Below are 21,666 nucleotides of genomic sequence, written 5' to 3'. Positions count from 1 at the left end.
TTATAAACTATGTCTTTCCTAGGTTCTAAGCCTAACCAAGAACTAAGCTCACTATCTATACCTCTGCCCCTGGCTTGTGTGTGGGTGTGTGTGTTGTGTGGGTGTGCCCACACATGTGTGCATGAGCTAGCTATTGGGGATTGAAGGGATTAAGCCGATGTGTCTTGGACATGCTAATCAAGTGCTCTAACACTGAGTTATATCCTCAGCCCCCTCGACTCTTTTTAAATATAATAAACAAATATGTTGAGCTAATTGCCAATTTTTTAGGCTTTCATAAAAATGCCAGTGTACTGGTTATTACTAGTTATTTCTCTCATTATTGTGACCAAATACCTGGCAGAAGCCACTTAAAAAGGATTTAGTTAGCTTGGCTCACAGTTTTATACCAAGGAAGCCATGGTAGAATTCATGGTGGCAGGAGCTTATGGTTGGGCTCACCACATCTGGGCAGACCAGGAGGGAGAATGCAGGAAAAAGTGTCCAGCCAGCTTTCTACTTCCCCTTTCATCAGCCCAGAGCTCCTAACACAGTACCAGCCATACTCAGAATGGGCCTTTCCTCTTCAGTTAAGCCTCTCTGGGAATGCCAATGAAGGAATGCCCAGTGTATCTTCTAGATGATCACAAACCCAGAGAGAGTTGACAAGCGTCGACCAGCATGTCCCGGAAATTTTTAATTCTAAGTGACAAATTTTCAGAGCACAATTAGTGATAAAATCTACAATCTCAAAAATTTCCTTTTTTATTAAAAAATTTTTAATCTTTACTCTAAAGAACTTGTGATTTTTTTCTTAAAAAATCACACAGAGATTAACTAGACTCAAAGTCTACACATCTCAATGAACTTCATTCTATACAGTTGTAATAGCGATGTGAAGCTGTTGAACTTCACAATGGTTTTTACACTTTCACCATGGGACAATACTTAAATACACAAACAGAAAAGAGAGTAAGAAGGAACTGAAAACTAATGTGGTCAAACCTTTTTTAGGTAACAGCTTATAAGAAATAATTTATCTGAGTTGCTTAAAAAGGAAACAGAATTGAAGAGTTATAAGAATGCATGACTTCTTCAACTCTGCAACTAGAGAAAAACTACTTCCCAAGTCACCCCTAGCCTTCCCGGAGTCTGCAACCACATGGCTGGGACTTGGACTGGGTGGAGTGAAGAAGCACAGCTTCTATTCTTGGTATGTTCTTCCTGGCCACTCTGGAATCCCCTAGTCACAAATTATGGCCTACTGCCTTTTAAAATAGATTTTTACTCACAGAATTCATTAAAAAAAAATCTCAGAATCAAAAAGAGACATTAAGTTCTTACATAAAGCTACTTTCATTTTGAAAGTAATTTTAGGTAAAAAGATGTTATACATGTTCACAAATTAAGTAAGCTATAAAGAGGGCTGAAAATACCTTTCATTGCAAATGTACTTAGAAGAGTACATCCTATAATGTGGAGACTATTCATTACTAACATTAATATCAGAAAATTTTGAATTTTAAAAATCAAATTTGTCCAAACTTGAAAATTATTATCTTGGGAAAAATTAGTAACGCATGGATCTAATAGTTGATACAAGTTACACATTAACTACTGTAAGATTCTCTATCTTCAAATTTTAAATAACATAATTAGTAATTTCTGCTTGAAAATTATAGGTTGAAAGTAAAAAGAAACAATTATATATTCTACATCTTCTTCACACTTCTTAGTAAGAAAATCAGAAGGCTGTCTGCTCATATCAGGTCCAACTTATCTACTATGCACACAATATTGAACTGAGGCTCACAATACTTTTAAAGATCCATGAAAATGTTTGCTTTCTTCTAAAATCAGAAAAATGAAATGGTCAGTTAGATCAAAAAAATGGTTTCAATATATAATATTATTTGTCATTACACCCAAACAGAATATCATTCTTATTTTTGTTTCAACAGAAGAAAGACTCACTAAGAAAATCATTGTAGCCCTACTACAAATACAGTCCTTCCAATTCCAGAAGCTTCCCTAGATGGCTGGCTCTGTATTACCTTGCCAAAGTAAGAGGTGGCCAGTGGTGTCTTAGATAAGCCTGGGAAATGATGGGCCACTATCAGCACATACTCCTTCCTTTCCAGGGCCCTTCGCAATGCTTCCAGTCTCTACAGAGAGAGATGTGGAACAAAGCAGGCTTCCTTCCCACCTGCTGCTGACACTCCCTGGAGGCTCCAGCCCAGAGCTAGAGCTGCTGCAACTGCAGTTTTCTCTCAGGCGTTTGTTGAGTGCTTGCTTTCTGATCCCTTTGTAAATCAGATGAAAACATTTAGAAATATAGCCACATAAATGCCAAATTTTTCATACAGTTCATTTTTGCATGAAATGTTACAGTTGGCAACTCATTTTCTCCACACAGAAGGATTTTTAAATTACAATAATCAACTGGAAGCACCTAAAATACAAAAATCTGCAGGTAGAACAAGAAGCACCCTTTTAAGCACCATTTCCATTGGCAGTCTGCTTCTTTACTTTCACACAAAAGCTGAAGCCAGGGCCTGGTCTGTGACCTCTAGTTTCTGTTCTAATGATGACAGAGACATATGGTGCCGAGTAGGGAATGAGGGCCATTCTGCCAAGCTTAGGATAGCGAGCGTGTGTGCAGCAGCATGAACATCCTTGGTCTCTTCTGGCTACATCTACCTGCATCACTCCCTGTGCCCACACACCCTACATGGGTCTCTGTGGTAAGGACAGCTGTTGTGATGCCATCTGTGTCATGAGGTAGAGAACACAGCCCACATTTCAACAGGAGGCTGTGAGAACCAAAGAAACTTTAGAAGGCATTCTGCTGTTTGTCCTGGAGTCCGTGGTTTCTGCTTGCAGAGGCTGCCAACTGCCAAGCACTCCTGACTCCAGCCTGCAGATGTGTGTGGCTGTCTGCTTACAGGCTGTGCTTCCAGAACAGCAGCTGGATGAAAGCACTCCCAGCTTCTGAACAGCCACCACTGTGGGAACGGCAAAGACTGAACTAAAAGACCTCATTCACAGGGCCAGAAAGCCACCAAATAGGCCAGCCCCCCAGCAAGCTCTTCTTCTGCAAACAGTTTGCCTCTCTGAAAGATATCCTGCATATCCTTCCTCTGTCACTCACACATGCTCCCTTACACCGGTTCTCCAGAAAACCAGTAAAGCTCAGTGGTAACAAATTCTATACTGCTTTATTTCATTATTAATGTATTTTTGTGTTGGTTTTGTTTTGTCTTTACCAAGATCTGAAAAGGCTAAAAAGTGAAAAATCTGGCCAAATGAACAATGCCAGATGTCATATACCCAGTTTTTCAGGGTTACTAGACAGCACAATTGATAAAACTGAGCAGGGACATGAAAAGCTACAGGTAACTCCAGACATGAGAGGCACTGATTTGTTTGTTTGTTTTCTTTGACTAAATAAGAAAAGCCAGGTTAGCTGCCCACATCTGATGGTCTCTTCCCTGGAATCACTGCTTTCTTACCAGCACAGTCAAAGGCATCCATCAACACTTCACTTTCCAAGAGACCACAACAGGTAATTCTTGGATAGTCCCCACATGCACATGAATGATGAAAACCAGCACAGGGTCACAACTGAGTGGCTCACAAAAGAGTAGGCTGAAGGGACCTGTCCTGCCAAAACCTCCTGGAGAACAAAAGAAACCTCAGAACCCTGGGTATACAGCACCACATTACAGAATCTGCTGCAAATCTTTTCTTCTGCACACAGCCACAAACCCAGTTTGACCATTTCCCAGAAACAAAGCTCCACGCAATGCTTTCCACTGGGTGTGGCTTCTCCTCCCACTTGGTTGCATGACACCCAACCTCTGTCAACCTTCAGACTATGTCCTCTCACACATATGGGCACACAGTGACAGACACACCACAACTCCTACAGATCCCACACTTTCACTGGCAAATGCCCTGCTGTGAAACCAGCTCCAGGGCCTTGTCTCTTATATACTCAGCAATGAAAGTAAAATTAAAGAGCAGAAGTTCAATGTACTCTGCTTTCTGTGTGGGCTACTTTTATGTCAACCTGACATAGTTAGAGTCACTGTGAAAGAGGGAACCTCAACTGAAAACATGCCACAACCAGATTAGCTTGTGGGCAAGCATGAGGTGCATTTTCTTGACAATTGATGTGGGTGGGCCCAGCTTAACTGTGGGCAGTGCCACTTCTGGGCTGGTGGTCCTGGGTGCTACAAGGAGGCAAGCTGAGCAAGCCATGAGGAACAAACCAGTAAGCAGTGATCCTGCAAGACCTCTGTATCAGTTCCTGCCTCCAGGTTCCTGTCCTGACTTCCCTGGATGATGGACTAGAAGCTGTAAGATAAAACAGACCCTTTCCTCCCTATGATGCTCTTGGTCATTATGATTTATCATAGCTATAGAAACTAGTGGACTTCCTCAGGATCTGAGAGCATGTCAAAATAGAACTGCTTTAGTGCTACAAAGGACAACTGGACTAGCCCAGAAAGTGAAGGTCACCAAAGCCAACTTCCAGATCTCACATAAAGTTAATGGATCCCACCTAATATCTGATTGCTTAGTACCAACTGCAGCATAAAAATAAATATTTTCACAGAAATAATTCCAAAGTAACAGGAAAAACACTGATGGAAAAAAATTACAATTCATGGATCACAGGATAAGAAGATGGTTAAGCTTTAAATTTTAAAGGTTTTAAGGTTTAAAACCTAAAAGAAAATAAATTCATATGAGTTCTCCTTTTCAAAATGCTCAATATTTGTTCCTCTTTGGCAAACAAATTTGTACACTCCTAGCTTCTAATACCCTTTCTAAGAACTAAATGTTTCAGCCAGGCGGTGGTGGCGCACGCCTTTAATCCCAGCACTCGGGAGGCAGAACCAGACGGATCTCTGTGAGTTCAAGGCCAGCCTGGGCTACAGAGTGAGATCCAGGACAGGCTCCAAAACTACATGGAGAAATCCTGTCTTGGGAGAAGTAAATGTTTCTAAGAGGCAGATTCTAATTAAATTTTGCTTTTTGATTTTAAGTGACCCAACACATGGAAAATGATGATACAAGATCCTCAAAGGTTAACAGAGGTTGAGGGTACAGGCATATCAGCATCTAGATACTCACACAATTCCTCCCATAACATTTTAGATTGAAATTTTTAAAGTTATACCTAATTCTTGCTACATGGAATCATTCATTTTATTTTAATAGCAGTGTATTAGTAGACTTCCACACCACAGCAATACACCTGGAATAGTTAATGTAAGGGCTTGTTTGCTTAGTTTCAAAGTTGGGTTTCTAGTGGGTGTACTAGTTAATAGTGGATGGGAGTATTTAACTGAACATGTTACCTTCATGCCTGGGAAGCAAATGAAGGTGAGGATTCAGTCCCAAAATTCCCATTAAGAGGACACTCTAAATGATTTAAAGAATTTCCACAAGGCCCCACCTCCTAAACATTCCATCACTTCCCAACATTGCCATCCTGGGGACCAAGACTTCAGTGCCCTTGGGGAACACACACATTTATACTACAGCAGCAGTATCAGAATTGATCACGCCTCTTTGAGGACAAGCTATAATGAAACTTGTCAACTTCTTGTACAAAAATAAATCGTCTCTCATTCAAACTGATTTAACGGACACAAATGAAAATGGGGTTGGGGAAATGGCTCAGCTGGTAAAGTGCTTGCTACACACCACAAAGACTTGGACATGGATCTCCAGTACCCCCATAAAAGGTTGGGCTCAGTGGAATGTATCTGTAACCCTAAGAGAGACAGGTAGGTCCCTGAATCTTGCTGACAAGCCAGTCCAACTGAAATGGCACACTCCAAGTTCATGTGAAGAATTCTGTCTCAAAAAAATAGAGTATGACTGAAGAAGATATCCAACGTCAACCTCTAGCCTCCACATCCAAATGCATACACACATACAAACATACGCCACATACAAATACAATCCTCTAAAAAAATTAAAAGAGAAAAAAAGGAGAATGATGATGGTCCATTTTGCCAAATTAACTCCCCAGGAGGCGATAACAGGGTGAGAAAAGGAAGACTAGGTCTGACTATACGCAGTAAGGTGTTGAGGGTGATGTGCTAAAGAGGGTGCTGAGGGAAAACCTGAGCTGAAGATATCAACTTAAAACTCATCAGTGAATGACAGGCGGTGGTGGCGCATACCTTTAATCCCAGCACTTGGGAGGCAGAGGCAGGGGATCTCTGTGAGTTCAAGGCCAGCCTGGTCTACAGAGCAAGTTCCGTGATACACTCCAAAGCTACACAGAGAAACCCTGTGTAGAGAAACAAACAAACAAAAAACCTCATCAGTGAATCTGTAATTAACTGTATCTACACCTATGGTAAAGTTGTCAAGAATGAGCCATGAACTAAGAGGAGGCCTAGTGAACTGTTCAGGCCACATGAACTGTGTGCCTGATAATCTTTACCAGTGGAAGACAGTCGAGGAGTAGCTCAGAGGAGATAGAGAAATAACTCACACACCTCTCTCAAGATACAGCCACAAATGGGGCAAGAAGGAGGCAGGAAGTAGTTGAGAAAGGCAGGACTATCACATGTTTGTTTTTGTATTTTAAGACCCTGAATGCAGTATCCCAAAAACTCAGAGAGACGGCTGAAGGAACAAGGAAGACTTTTCGTTATAGAAATGGATTTAAGGCATTTATGACCACTAATCCAGGTCTACAGAAGATAGCAGAAGGAATACTTAGGGCTAAAGAAAATTTTGAACATACCCAAGAAAGCAAAAGGGACAAATAAACAATCCTAGAACACTCAATCAAAAGAGATCTAATAGAAGACCACAAAAACAAGAGAATGACAATTAATGCATGAAGCTCCATAGTAACTCTTAATGGTCCTACTTCCTAATGAGAGACCCAGGTCAGAAAACAGGATTCACCTTTTTGCTGACTCCAAGAAACACACCCCATGACCATGATAGACACCACCTTATGGTAAATGTTTGGGGAAAGGTTTTCCAAGCAAATGGAACCAAGAAATAAGCAAGTGTGGCTATTCTAGTATCTGACCAAATCGACTTCAAACCACTACTAGGCAAAAGGTAAGAAGGGACAATTTATCCTCATTAAAGGAAAATCCAACAGGACTTTACATCATAGACATACATGAATCAAACACAGGAACACTCAATTACTTACACACACACACACACACACACACACACACACACACACACACACGACTTAAAACCACAGATTAACACCAACAAAGTGATAGTGATAATTTCAACATTTGACTTTCACTAATAGGCAGGTAAACACACACACACACACACACACACACACACACGACTTAAAACCACAGATTAACACCAACACAGTGATAGTGATAATTTCAACATTTGACTTTCACTAATAGGCAGGTAAACACACACACACACACACACACACACACACACACACACACACACGACTTAAAACCACAGATTAACACCAACACAGTGATAGTGATAATTTCAACATTTGACTTTCACTAATAGGCAGGTAATCTGGAAAGAAACTGAATAGAGAAACTCGAATTAAATGACATCACAAATCAAATGGACTTAACAGGTATGTATTTACAGAACATTTCACACAAACACTGAAGAATACATGTTCTCAGTGGCCTGTGGGACTGTCTCCAAAACAGACCACATTTTAGGACACAAAGTGAACTTCAATAAATACAGGAACATTGAAACTATATTCCACATCCTATCTGACCACCATGCAATAAAGATGGATAGCAACAACAAAAGAAAAGACAAAGTCTACAAATTCTTAGGCGCTAAAGCAGACACTACTGAAGTGAAATTGGGTGAAGGGGGAATCAAGGTGGAGATTTTGGATGAAATAGAATTTGGATGAAAATGAAAACACAATCAATGGACACATGAAGGCAGTCAGGCAGTCTAGTCCTAAAGGGGATTATTACAGCAATAAGTGCTTACATCAAAAAAATTGAGATCTCAAATTATTACTTAATGATCCATCTGAAGGCCCTAGTAAAATAAGAACCAAAAAGAGTGGGAGTGAAGAGATAATTAAAATCAGAGCTTAAATTCATAAAACAGAAACAAAGAAAACAATATAAAAAAATTCAATGAAATAATGAATTGGTACTTTGAAACGATTAACAAGATTGATAAACACTTAGCCAAACTAACCAAAAGAAAGAGAAAAATGATCCAAATTAATAAGATTGTAGATTAAAAAAAGATATTACAACAGATACTGAGGAAACTCAAAGAATTGGAAGAACATTTTTTTTTTTTTTTTTTTTTTTTTTTGGTTTTTCGAGACAGGGTTTCTCTGTGTAGCTTTGCGCCTTTTCCTGGAACTCACTTGGTAGCCCAGGCTGGCCTCGAACTCACAGAGATCTGCCTGGCTCTGCCTCCGGAGTGCTGGGATTAAAGGCGTGCGCCACCACCCGCCCGGCCCAAGAACATATTTTTAACATCTATAGTCTACCAAATTGGAAAAATCCAAAAGAAACAAATTAACTTCTAGATATATACAACCTACCAAAATTAAATCAAGATGTAATAAATGATTTAAACAGACCCTTAATATGCAGTAAGATAGAAATCATGGTTTAAAAACTCCCAAGTAAAAACAGTCCAGGGCCAGATGGATCCAGTGCAGAATTCTACCAGACCTTCAGTGAAGAACTAACAATACTCTTCAATCTATTCTACAAAAGGAAGAAACATTTTTCTAATTTCTTTTATGAAACTAGTATTACCCCAATACCAAAACCGGACAAAGACCCAACAAAAAAAGTATAGGTCAATGCCTCTTTTGAACATAGAAGCAGAAATTTTAAATAAAATACTTGCAAATTGAATTCAAGAACACATAAACAATATTATACATCATGATCAAGTCACCTCCATACCAGAGATGTAGGAATGATTCAACATATATAAATCAATAAATTTAACCACCACAAAACAGACTAAGGATTAGAAACCCCATTAGATGCATGTGGTAGTTTGAATAAGATGACTCCCATAGGCTCATATATTTGAATGCTTAGTCTCATTGAGCGGCATTATTTGAAAAGAATTAGGAGGTGTGGCCTTTTAGGAGGAAGTGTCAATGGGGCTTTGAGGTTTCAAAAGCCCACACCAGGCCAGTGTCCTCTCTCTCCCTGCTGCCTACAGATTCAGATGTAGAACTCTCAAGCTACTTCTACAGCACCATGTCTGGCTGCATGCCGCCACGTAAACCTCTGAAACTGTAAGATAGCCCCAGTTAAATGCTTTCTCTTGAAAGAGTTGCCAGGGTCAAGGTATCTCTTCACAGCAATAAAACACTGACTAAGACAGTGTAGAAACGGCCTTTGGCAAAATCCAACAACCACTCATGATAAAAGTCCTGTGGAGAGGATAAGTATACTGGGATATTATAGCTCAACATAATAAAGGCAATAACAGGAAGCACACAGCCTAAATAGAAACAACAAAACCTAGAGTTCCTCCAAACTCAAGCTCAGCCCTCTCATCAGGTTACTTCTCTTCCTTGGAACCTGCCTAAGACAAGTGAAAGGTACATGCTTCTGTGTTAGATTCCCGCACATTAATTTGGAAAATAAATACTATCCAAATAGAATAAGCAAAACTAATGACAATCTAAGGGCACACACTGAGAGGTCAGAGTACACACCACATAATTAAGGCTGGGAATATCCACCAGTTGAAAGTTTACTGCTTTGTAACTAATGAAATACATTTATGGATACTCCAGGAGTTTGTGTTCACTCATCACGACACACAAACTTTGCCAATGAGCCCACCACATCGAGGGCACTGCAGTACCACCAGTCTGTCCCTTCCGATATGAACCACCTGGGCTAACAAACACCTGTTCGCAAGCATCACCATATAACCTCCGCTGAGTACCAGCATTCACTGCATGTTAGGTGTGTCATCTGAGCACAAGATGACAAGATTAAAGGAAACACAAAGACATGTTTCAGCCAAGGTTGAAAGGTCCAGTCACCTCTCTCCAGGAACGGTGCTGGTTCTACTGTCAGATCCGTTCTTTGAAAAAACAATGCTCTGAGGCGGCTTTCTCCAATGACCCAGAATGCAACACACAGACAAAACTATGCATAACTAGTCACTTGATTTATCAAAAAAAGGCAATGCAATACATGAATAAAAGACCCTATTTTCAAATAAATGGTGTTGAAGGAATCACTTACATATAAGTATAAAACATGTTTAATATAAATATGTAATATATTTATATTTAGCATAAATATATAAATAACTGTATAAATGATATAAAATATATAATAGAAATGTTTATGTAATATATTTAATATTAATGTGTATAAATAATATATAATATATATATTCCACACAGAATATAAAAAGCAAAGCAAAGGTTCCAGAAGTTAATTAATAAAAATCTTCACGGTCTTAAAAAGAGACTTCTTGCCGGGCAGTGGTGGTGCACGCCTGTAATTCCAGCACTCGGGAGGCAGAGGCAGTGGATCTCTGTGAGTTCAAGGCCAGCCTGGTCTACAGAGCTAATCCAGGACAGGCTCCAAAGCTACAGAGAAATCCTGTCTCGAAAAACGCCTCTCCCACAAAAAAAGAGACTTCTTTAAAAGAAGACACAAAAACCATAACCATAACTGAAAATGTTAATAAATTTGGTTTCACTAAAATTAGGAATTGTTTTTCATTACAAGATAGCCTCTCAGGCCAGTGAAGAGACAAGTCATACCCAGGAGAAGACATTTTCACATCTATATCTCACAAGAGATACATCCAGAAAACATCAAGTCATACAAATCAATTTAAAAAAAATTTCAAACAGGCAAAGGAGTCAAACCGGCATTTTTTTTTTTTACAAAGACAACATCCAGATGATCAAAAAACATGAAAAAGTTCTCAGTATCATAGTTACCAGAATATTCAACCAGAAAATCACAGTAATGATTACAAAAAAGAAAAAAGAAAAAAACAAAACAAAACAAACCCGACAATGCAAATTATGTATATTTGGAGCAATTAGAATTATTCAACCTGTTTAGTATTTAAAATACTTTAATTAGCTAGGAAAATGCTTGGCAGTATCTACTACAGCAAACATAAATATGTGCTATGAAAGAGGTTAGTATTTTTAATAAATATAAAATTATTTATGAGACTATACATAAGCAATGAAAGCTTTAAAACATGTACAGATTTCTTTTAACAAACTATTAAATGCTCCAAGAATAAATATATCCTTCATACTATTATTTCATTAACCCCAAAATGAGGGGGGGGCACACACACGACACATGACGTCTAAACAACTCATTTATATTTTTCAAGAATAAACATTAAAATATAAAATAACTCAAAAAATCCTAACCACCATGATACAGGAGACGAGGTTCAGAAGGAGATGAAACATAAAAGGAGCAGGAGACCACAGGGGAACAGTCATAAAACTTGAATCTAATGGTAGCTGCAAACAGGCCATTTATCCCTCTGTGACCACACTAATTGGTAAAAGCAACTAAAGCTTTATAAGCAATATTCATAAAAAATGTGCAACCCCTTCATGGTCATTTTCAATTAGAGAGCAGAAATCTGCTACCCATCTCATCCTCTAAGGAGACAGACAGACTAGCCTCAGGCCAACTCACTACCTCTTCTACACTGTTTGGTTAGCTTAGCGCTCAATCTTTGTTATTTAAAAACAGTATATGCATGCATAAGTAGAATTGTATGTATGCAGCTATCTACAACAGAAAAAGATCCACAAAAATTACTATCTGTAAGACCACATTTTGTTCTATTAATAGCCATATACTGCAGTATTATTACATAACAAATTTTCCAATTCTGTTATACTGGTATGCAAATAAATTAATTCAACCATAGCCAGGAGCTAAATATACTTACTAACCAGTATGGCCTTGTATATAACTAATGACAGAATTTTATGTGATCACTTTCCATTCTGAAAATATCACGAATCTTCATTATTGATGCATTTAAATCCCGCTGCTTAGTTTTGGGGATGTTAACACCTGCAGCTTGCAATGCAATACACTAGCACACTACAAGAAGACTCCTGAATACTGACCTCACAGTCAGGGAAAGTGGTTTGTAGGTCAGACAGAACTTGGAGCATGCAGCCAGGACTGCAGCTCTAATTCACATTGTTAGGTACATGTGGCTTCTTCTGAACAGACAAACTCTTTTAGAAATCTGCCAATATTTCAAGACGGGTGGAAACTTTTAATGCTAAGGAGCCAGAATGGCTTGGTCAAAGAGGAGTAAAATGAATAAATAAGAAAAACAACAACAACAAAAACCATATTTCAGAAGTTAGAGTAGAAAAGGATGGTGAATGAGAAAAAACAAACAAACAAAAGAAACCACATGGACTTTCAAGACAGACAAATTTGGTCTGAATGCTGACTTTGCCCCATGTAAATTCTGTGACCCTGCTTGGGAATTCTCAATCCTTATGAAAAGGTTTCCTTGCCTGTAAAGAGGATGATGTCTCCTTGCAAGTTCTGGTAAGAGGTGTGTGAAATGATGCCTATGAAACACCCATTTCTTCTGTACCTAATCCATTCACTGCAACAAAGGACTGGATTTCCAGCATTAGATGTCAAAATGAACTGAGAGAACAGAGATTCCCATTTCGACACTGCAAATCCAAACCCGCACACTCCTCTGTATTATCAATTCCACAGCACTCCCAATAAATACCTTATGGCATTCCAATATCAATGACAATCAAAGTTTAAGTAATTAACTCCTTAAAAAAGCTGAGTAGGCCGGGCGGTGGTGGCGCACGCCTTTAATCCCAGCACTCGGGAGGCAGAGCCAGGCGGATCTCTGTGAGTTCGAGGCCAACCTGGACTACCAAGTGAGTTCCAGGAAAGGCGCAAAGCTACACAGAGAAACCCTGTCTCGAAAAACCAAAAAAAAAAAAAAAAAAAAAAAAAAAAGCTGAGTAGAAATTATGTAAGTCACTTTTAAAAACCCAAATACCAGAAAAGAGATTAAGTGCTTTAACAAACAGTAACACTCTCTGGCTATGCTTTATAAACTCTAAAACCAAAACAAAAATTCAAAGGTCTACTCATAATTCAGGACACAAAAGGGACAGACCATTCAGCCTCATGCAGAACAATTCTGGAAGGAATGAAATTCCTAGACTCAACTTTATATGAAGGTATTTCCTTATGATTATTTTCAAATAATTTTTTTCAGAAAAAAATAAGTACATGAAAGAAACTTCTTTTTGAAGAATACAGCCCATGAAGTGGTATGTTCCAGTTAAAATCACTTGGAGTTAAATCTAATAATCTCTTCAAAAAACTGATGAGTTATCAATTTATTAACTCACATTTGATGCATACACACACACACACACACACACACACACACACACGCACACTTAAATACACACTTTATACATGACACTGAACCTTTTTCACAAGCTCACGGAGTAAATAAGACATAGGTACCTATGAGGTGGAGAGAAGCAGAGCAGTATGGAAATACAGGTGGAGTTGGAGCTAGAAGGCAGAAAAACAAACACTTCACACTGAGAGGCAACAAACCAAATAACATCCTAGGCGTGACTGAGAAGGGGAAAACTACTCCACGCAAAGAAAACAGTGGGACCAAAAGAAAGGCTAAGCTTTGATTGAGAAGTTCATCCCACAAAGTTCCTGGCGAGGTGGCAATGGATCATCCAAACTGGGATACTTCTGAGAGTGAATAGAGACACTATTAAAAATTTTGTAGTGACAAAAAATAAAAACCCAGACTTTGCTAAGCCAATCAAGACAGAGGGGAATGTCATGCACTGTGGCCTCTTACACATGTTCAATTGTATAAAACATGGGATTCAGAAAAAGCACCTAAATATTTCACTCTCCAAAGCATCACAGCATACACCTAGAAAGCTTCTCAAAGCTTTTCTCTATGGGTTGAAAGATAAATCTTCCAAAACAGGCATGGTAGTACCAGTGAACTCCAACTGCAATGAACCTGAAGAAGCCAGCTCATTTCAGAATGACCTTCAGTGAGAAATGGGAGAGGAAAAACACTCTGGATAACGCTCCTGGAGTCCCGACTGCCTGCCATCCACTGAGCACACATCATCTCACTGCATCTTAACAGTGCTAGGAGAGGGTCTTTATCCTCCTCATCTTAGCTATGGGGTCCACAAGGCTATGTAACAAGGATGCAGGGGAGCCAGATGATTGGCAGTCCTCTAATTTCGGTCCTGCTCCTTAGGAATGACCAAACAAGTGCCACACAGTCAGGGGCAGCCAAGTTGAGAGGGTCCCCTAGAATACATTTTACCTAACAAACCCTGCCATAGTCAAGTGCTAGAGGCCAGAGAACTCAAATGCCTGCCCTGCTCTGATGTTGTAGAGTGCACAAGTGCCAACCGTCTACCAGCAGCCGGAACTCACTGACTGTCAGACCAATGCAATTAACTATATGCTTTGTGAACCCCAAAGTCTGGAGTTATTCTGACATGGAGGGGGGGACTACAATTTCTCCAGTGGCTCTGGCTTGAGGTTGAGTTATGACATACTCTTGTGCCAAGCACAATCTTCCTGATTCATTATCAGTAGAAAAAAGCATTGTCAGGTTGTTTACATAGTTTCAACATATAACAATTTCTGCCACTCATGTGACCTTCTGGTGAAAATATTTGCATCTCACTAATAAAAAATAAAAAGTAGCTGAACTAACACAGAGATCTAGAAGTTGAGTAGGCGTTACCATCCAAAACAATATTTAAGGGATAGAGCAATTACTTTGGGACCAATATATATGTCTAAAAAGAAAACTACAAATGTTCATTTTAGATCCGCATTATGGCTACAATAATATTGCTACATCTACTGAAAATTCAAATTTTCATAACCTAAACCTTAAAACAAAACAGCATAATTTAAACCCCTTACAGAGCACACAGCACTGTAGAAGGAAGTAAACAGATTTGAGAAAACTTGAATGATACAATCAACTAATAAAACAATTTCCCATCAGCTGATTTAAAACGCAAATGAACTAGAAGGACTGAAAGAAGGAAAAGCAAAGGGTGGTGTATAAAAACAATGCACTCTCATGACTTTGGGGAAAGCTCTTTAGAACAGTCAGCCATGCTCTGACCTTTCAACAGTTATTGGGTCTAAACACATTAGTAGAAAGTAAAGTGCAGAGCTGCTGATTGGCCGTGAGAGTTTCTGATCCAAAGGGTCTACTTGGATCTGCCTATCTATTCAGACAATTCCCTTTGTGATCCAGTTCTTAAATGCATGGCAAGCAGTGGCCTGTTTCTCCTTATGTGAGGAAGAGAAGAGAAAGAAAGACAAGACACTAAATACAGATATTAAGATATTGATATTAATATCTGTTGAATACAGATATTAAGTTCCAATTCAAAAAACAGTTCCTGAGCACTGTATGTTCCAGTGCAGAACTCGCCAGCACCAGTTTGGGCCTGTAAAAAGCCCACTTAACAAAACCATGCCCCAGTACAATGCTCAGGTATGTTTTTATTATTTTGCTTAAATATGTATAACAGGCATTAAAAAGTCTAGTGTTGTTCATGCTTGGGAGCTCAGCATCAAGGTAGAAGAATATATGTTGTTATAAAGACTGTAAGATTATTTTTTTACTCAACAATATATGATAGCTATATTAAGAAAAACAAAGTCACTGTGAAGCTGAAGGCCTGGCCAAGTAGTTATGACAGGTGATGAAGCAGCTGCCTGGCTATGTTATCTATCAACTACTTCTGCAGGAGACAGTCTTTCTCCCTCCAACACCCTGTATATTTAGAAGAGAAAAACAAACCTGGTATCCCAGACCAGGAAGGCTCCCTTACTTACACAAAACGTGTAAATGGATAGAGTAATTAAAAAAAAAAAAAAAAAAAAAGACCGTGGCCACAGTCGAGAGACAGACGGCATGCAGCTCCAGCACCACGGACACATTGCTAGCCTCTCTAAACGCTGCCTTCCTCCACCCTCTGTGGGTGATATGGGACCATGTCAGAGTCAGGGAAAGCACCACACCTGTCACATGTCCTGCCCACAATGAGAGTTCAGTAAGCGGTGGTTACTGTTACTTCATCTGAACACCAAGTAATGCAATAGCTGCATAGCCTCAGTATGAGAAGGGCCAGCATCAATAGCTGCATAGCCTCAGTATGGGAGGGGCCAGCATCAACAGCTGCCACATTCTAAGAACGTGGAGAAGGGAGGATGACAAAGAGATCTGGGGGTAGGGTGAAGAGAGTTGGCCAAACTGCTTAGTAGCTTGACTATGGTAATGACTAGGAGACTCCATGCATTGCCATAGCTCACAAAATTGATGCCCAGTGCAACTGCAGCAATAGCACCCTTTTGACTGCAAAGTATTTAACTAATTCTGATTAAAACAAGCCACCAAAATTAATATAGTCATTTTGATACATTGATTTCTAAAATAAATCTAAGGCCCCAAGTACTATTTCATACCTTAATTAATAAATAAGCTATGTATTTAAAAAAAAGTGGTCATCTGAACAATTAACCAAATTATCTATTTGGAAATAAAGTAGATTGTATTAAGTAGTGTGACCAAGGAGAAAATGAAAGTGGTGTTTTCATTTTTACTAGATTACTAAAGATGACAGATACAACTTCGTCCCTAAAAATCCAGTCATGTGACTCTGCAGATAATCTCAAGAACATACTGTTATTTTCAATAGGTTAAAGAAAGCTAAAAATATCTGCCACTGCTTCCCATGACTTCTGTATCATCTCAAAATATCTGTAAAAGATTTTATAAGACTCTCTCTGGATTTTCATCAAGATTGCTACCATAACTGAGGAGCTCTTTTAGTATAGAACTGTGTGCCTATCTGGGGAGGAAAACAAAAAACAAAAAGCGTTTTACAACAATTTCTTACTCATTACTATTTATAAAACAGATGAAACACCAAAGAAATTATGTTAAATAAGAAATAGACTTCTGGTCAGTTCAGTGTGTTTCTGAACATGCCAATCGAGTTAGTATTTAGCCTTCCTTTACCTATCACTTAGTGACCCTGACCTAACAGGATGTGAAGCCTGAGAAGCAGAAGACAGGAAAGAAGCAAGAGGCCGCCAGCAGCCTGCTCAAGCCACACACAGTGGCCTCTGCCCCTCAGCCAGTCACTGATGGGCTACTGTCTTCAGCACCTTGGCTTCCTCATCGTCCCCCACCTCAGACCACCTGACCACATTTAGTCCTTAAAGCCCTTTAGAAAGAGCACAAGAGAGCAAGGACAGACCCCTTACGGCCCTTCCCCTGAGCTCTGCTTAAGCATAAGACTTGTGTTAGTTCTTAACAAATGTGAAATACAATTTCTGCCATTCAAAGGTACCTATGCAGTACTCATTGTGTTATGGACTTTGATATTAAATTAAGAGACTTCTTTATTCTATTAAAATATTATCTTTATGCTGTAAATATGTCTTCAGAAAACACAACACTAAATTCCTAAAATCCTGATGCTCCAAGAAACCAATTCATGGAGGAACCAACTACTTCCCTATCTAGAGTGGCCTTTCTTTCTATACTGCAGGCACAATCAACTTTTAACACTACTTCCATCATTTTCAAGAACGATTAAGAAAAAAATAAGTTGAAAACAAAGACCAGAAAGGGGAATCTGTCAGATTATCTTACCTGGTACAAGATACTAAGATATGATTAGTAAATCCAAAACCACCTGTTTCAGAAAGTAACAGAACTTAGATAAACACGAACTTCCTGATCATTCCTGTAGCACCTACTATGATCCTGGTACTGTGTATCCAGGGGCATGGTGGTGAATAAAAAGCTAACTGGCTTCATTAAAATGAAGGAAAATGAAAACATGACTTTGAAACTCAGAATTCAGTATAAGTAGCATCTCCATTTCCCAACCAGTGATTTCTTCACGACTCATCCTGTGTTTCTACAGCCTTCCATGGAGAATGGTGCCAAGGACTCAATCTCAAGTTCACGTCACGGACAGGCAAGCCAATCTTGTCTTGGCTTCCACAACAACGAAACGGAGCACCACTGCTGCTATCCATCAGGTTCCCCTATGAATCTCAATGTGGATACTGATGAATTCTAGCCTTTTAAATGTGAAAACAAGCCCTTGAAACCCTTGGGAGGAAAAGGTTGTTAAAATTAAGTAAGACGGTATCTTCTCTGAAATTTTCACACAAAATTTTATTAATATCACCATGTAAAATCACCACAAATATTTGTCAACCAATAAAAACAGAAATCTCACATAGCTCTGCAAATAGGATCAATACTCACATATACTTGAAAACAAACTACATACTAGAAGAAAAGACATCATCACTAAAAGCTACACAGGCAACAGAAAGTCACAACTTTTCGTGGTTTAAAAGTTAGCTGCGGGGAGGATGCACTTGACTTGAAGCCCTTGCACGGTGCCTCCCACATACAAACTGAGCAAGCCCAGGACAAGGCCGAATGCAGTTTCACAACTGCCTCTGACAGCAGCAAGTGGTGTGTTTCACTGGATGGACGCAAGGTTGCTAACACAGAGAGACTCTCACAGTACTGGAGGATTTCTGACTGTGCCCCCGGCACGTTCTGACCTCGAGAAGGATGGGTGCGGCACTACTAATGTGCTATGCTACTCACTGTCCTGTCCTAAAATCCCCTTCATTTCCCAAAAGCAGCAGTCCATATTTGCTCCAAATCTAAGCAAGCCAAATGGGTTAATGTGGCCCAAGGCTCTGCTTTCCTTAGTTTACCAACTTTCTTTTTCTACTTCATGTCTCAAGAAATATTTTTATGTTGCAAACTAAACCGTAATATTTGAAGGAAACCACCACAAACTCTTAATGTCACTCCTTGAAATTTAAAATTCACAAAACAGCTGGTGGCTTTCTAAATAGCACCATGAAAAAAACAAAAACAAACAAACAACAACCCCAGCAAGACCATTCCAAAGGAACTTGCTGACTGGAGGCCTGCCTATGGCAGCCAGGGATTAAATTGTGCGGGAACTGTAATCTCCCAGGGATCTTTTGAGCCTAAGAAAGAGGAAATCTGCGTTTGTGATCCCTTTCTCCGAGTAATTGAAGGAGGGGGTATTTTATATCCTACAAATATGATCACTGGCTAGGGGCAACTAATTACAATGTCGATTAGAAGAAACCTATTAAATAATGTATGCTCATTGTCCGGGGTTTTAAGAAAATATTTTCACATGATCCCTGTCTTTAAAATACAATAGCAACCTTACAGGGAGTGTGCCACCAGGCTAAGGTGCTGTTGAAAAGCATGTCCCTATCCAGGCAGGTACAAGGCCCATTTAATTCCAAGTCAATCCGGAGAGAGGTGACAGCCCAAGTTGCTCTGAGGATGTCAGAGCACAGCTCTCATGCACACTCTGGATCACCTCTCCATTCTTCCCCAGTGCCGCGGGCTTCCACTCCCTGCTCCAGCACTGCAAACACCCAAACACCCTGGCTTCCCCTTCTTCGCAGCAGGCTCACTCTGCATCGCCTCCTTCCGCCACCGCTTCCCCGGGGCGGGGAAACCGAGCCCAAGGACGCGCGCGGGTCTCCTACCTACCTTGATGATGCTGCTCCTGCGGGGCAGGCCGCCCGCCTTGCTGTCCTTGGGGACAGGACCGGGGGCCGGGCTAGGGGTCCGTGCGAGCGCCACGCCTCGAGGTGCCCTGGCAGGGCTGGCCCGGGCTTCGTCGGCGGACACGCCGAGGCTGCAGTCTCCGTTGGAAACCCCGCCGCTGTCATAGCGCGCCCGCCCGTGGCCGAGGCGACCTCCCCCGCCGCCTTCGCCGGCTCCGGCTTTCAGGGCGCCCTTGGCGCCGAGGGCCGGGCCCGGGGAGGTGGGCAGGGCCTCGCCTGCGGCGCCCCGGCCACACTCCGCCATGGGCGCCCCACGACCCGCCTGCACAAAGCCGCGTCCCCGCGTCCCCGCCGCCGCCGCCGCCTCGGGCCGCCTCGCGCGGCCCCTCCTCCTCCTCGCCGCCGCCTCGGCCGCTTCTTCCGCTTTTTTTCTTGGCTTTTTTTTTTTTTTCTTTCTCTTTTTGATTCAGAGGTGACGCGTGCGGCGAGCTCGCCTCCCGCACGGAGAACGTCGTGCCGGCGGAATTACCTCTGGGGTCCTGCAGGGGCCGGGGGGAGAGGGGGAGAGAGAAGGGAGAGAAGAGTCAGCTCGGGCGGCGGCGGCGCCCCGGCTGCCGGCACCTGGGGAAGGAAAACACGCCCCGGCACACGCGCCGCTGCGGGCGCCAAAAATAACGCGCGCGCGCCGGCGCCCACCGCCGCGCGCCGCGTCCCCTCCGGCCCCGCGCTCACCGACGAGCGCCGCGTCCCCTCCGGCCCGGCTCCCGCGCGGGCTCGCTCCACGGCGCCCGAAGCGCTGGCGACCACGCGGAGGCGCGTCGCGCGGGGCTCCCGGCTCCCGGCTCCGCCCAGGCCCGTCAGTCCCCTCCGGGCTCAGCCGAGGCCCAGGGCGGCTTCTGACGGCCCCAGGCCCACCGCCACCTACCCGCGGCCGTCGCCTCCCGAGCTTCGCGCCGCCCCCTACAGGCCGCGGGGACCCGTCCGGGCTCGGGTCGCGGTCCCAGGCCGGGCCAGCGGTCGGACCCCACCGCCAACTGTCAGTCATCCGAAGCCATCCCCATCCCGAGGGCACAGCGTGCACGCGAGTCGCGTGCGGACTGACAGTCCTGGGGCCGTGGGCTTGGCCGCTGCACCTCGTGTCCAGCCTCAACCCCGCACTCGGAACCCCGTCCCTTCCCACCCAGCTCCTGCTGGGCGTCCAGCCTCAACCCCGCACTCGGAACCCCGTCCCTTCCCACCCAGCTCCTGCTGGGCTTCCTCGGTCGAGCAGACCCATTCTATATGTAGAAACAATCTCCCTTGCGCGCCCTTGGACTGCTAAACTCAGTGGACATGACTGGTTGCCAGGATCTGGGGTTGGGGTGGGATGGCTGGCAGGCATTGAGAGACGGAAGACATCTGCAGAGTTTATTTGGTGCCTCTGGGTTGTCCCAGGGGAACTGATCTATCACTGTAGTCCCTCCCTGTCGTGTCCTTCCTAGTCCTGCCTCCAAGGATGCTTGCTTGTCCAGCCCCTCGTGGGTACCATCCAAATCAGGCACATCTTTTGGGACAGAAACAAAAATCAGTGATGAACGTACCGCTCCCACATGCAAATACTTTCCCTAAACCTCCATTCCTGGAGCCAAGGAAGAGGGCAGGACCGCTATACAGCCTAACCAGAGCACTAGCAGAGCAGCAGGACCACTGCACTGTGTGGTACCAGAGGCTCCACCCACCTCTCCACCCCAGGCACCCTGAGGGCCAGCCTCATGCCTGGCTCTGGCATCCCAGTTTTTCTCTCACTGTGCATTTCCTTTTCGATTCCCCGGGCACAGGAGACATTGAGAGCCCACGAGGACTGAACTTAGAGACTTTGCCCTCATTTAGCATGATGTGGTAGCAAATTGCCAAGAGGCCTCTAAGGAAATAAGCTTCACCCTTGCCCCAGAAGCAACATCAAAATCCTTCCCTGTTATTCTTGGGGTGTCTTAATTCTTCTGATCCTCTGGCATGC

General features: G+C 42.1%; 1 protein-coding gene across 1 annotated transcript in view; it reads right to left on the bottom strand.

Moving 5' to 3' along the window:
• Nucleotides 1–20,029, bottom strand: part of Plcl2 (phospholipase C like 2) — a 191,592-nt gene extending 171,563 nt beyond the window's left edge. Inside the window, exon 1 of the mRNA XM_052745608.1 lies at nt 19,654–20,029. Coding sequence (XP_052601568.1) covers nt 19,654–19,974 — 321 coding nt within the window. The 5' untranslated portion in view covers nt 19,975–20,029. The remainder of the gene's footprint in view (nt 1–19,653) is intronic.
• Nucleotides 20,030–21,666: the final 1,637 nt, after the last annotated feature.

Source organism: Peromyscus californicus, unplaced genomic scaffold, assembly GCF_007827085.1.
Source record: "Peromyscus californicus insignis strain IS unplaced genomic scaffold, ASM782708v3 Scaffold_19__1_contigs__length_69161282, whole genome shotgun sequence".
NCBI classification, from domain to species: Eukaryota; Metazoa; Chordata; class Mammalia; order Rodentia; family Cricetidae; genus Peromyscus; species Peromyscus californicus.
This window is presented reverse-complemented; position numbering and strand designations above follow the sequence as displayed.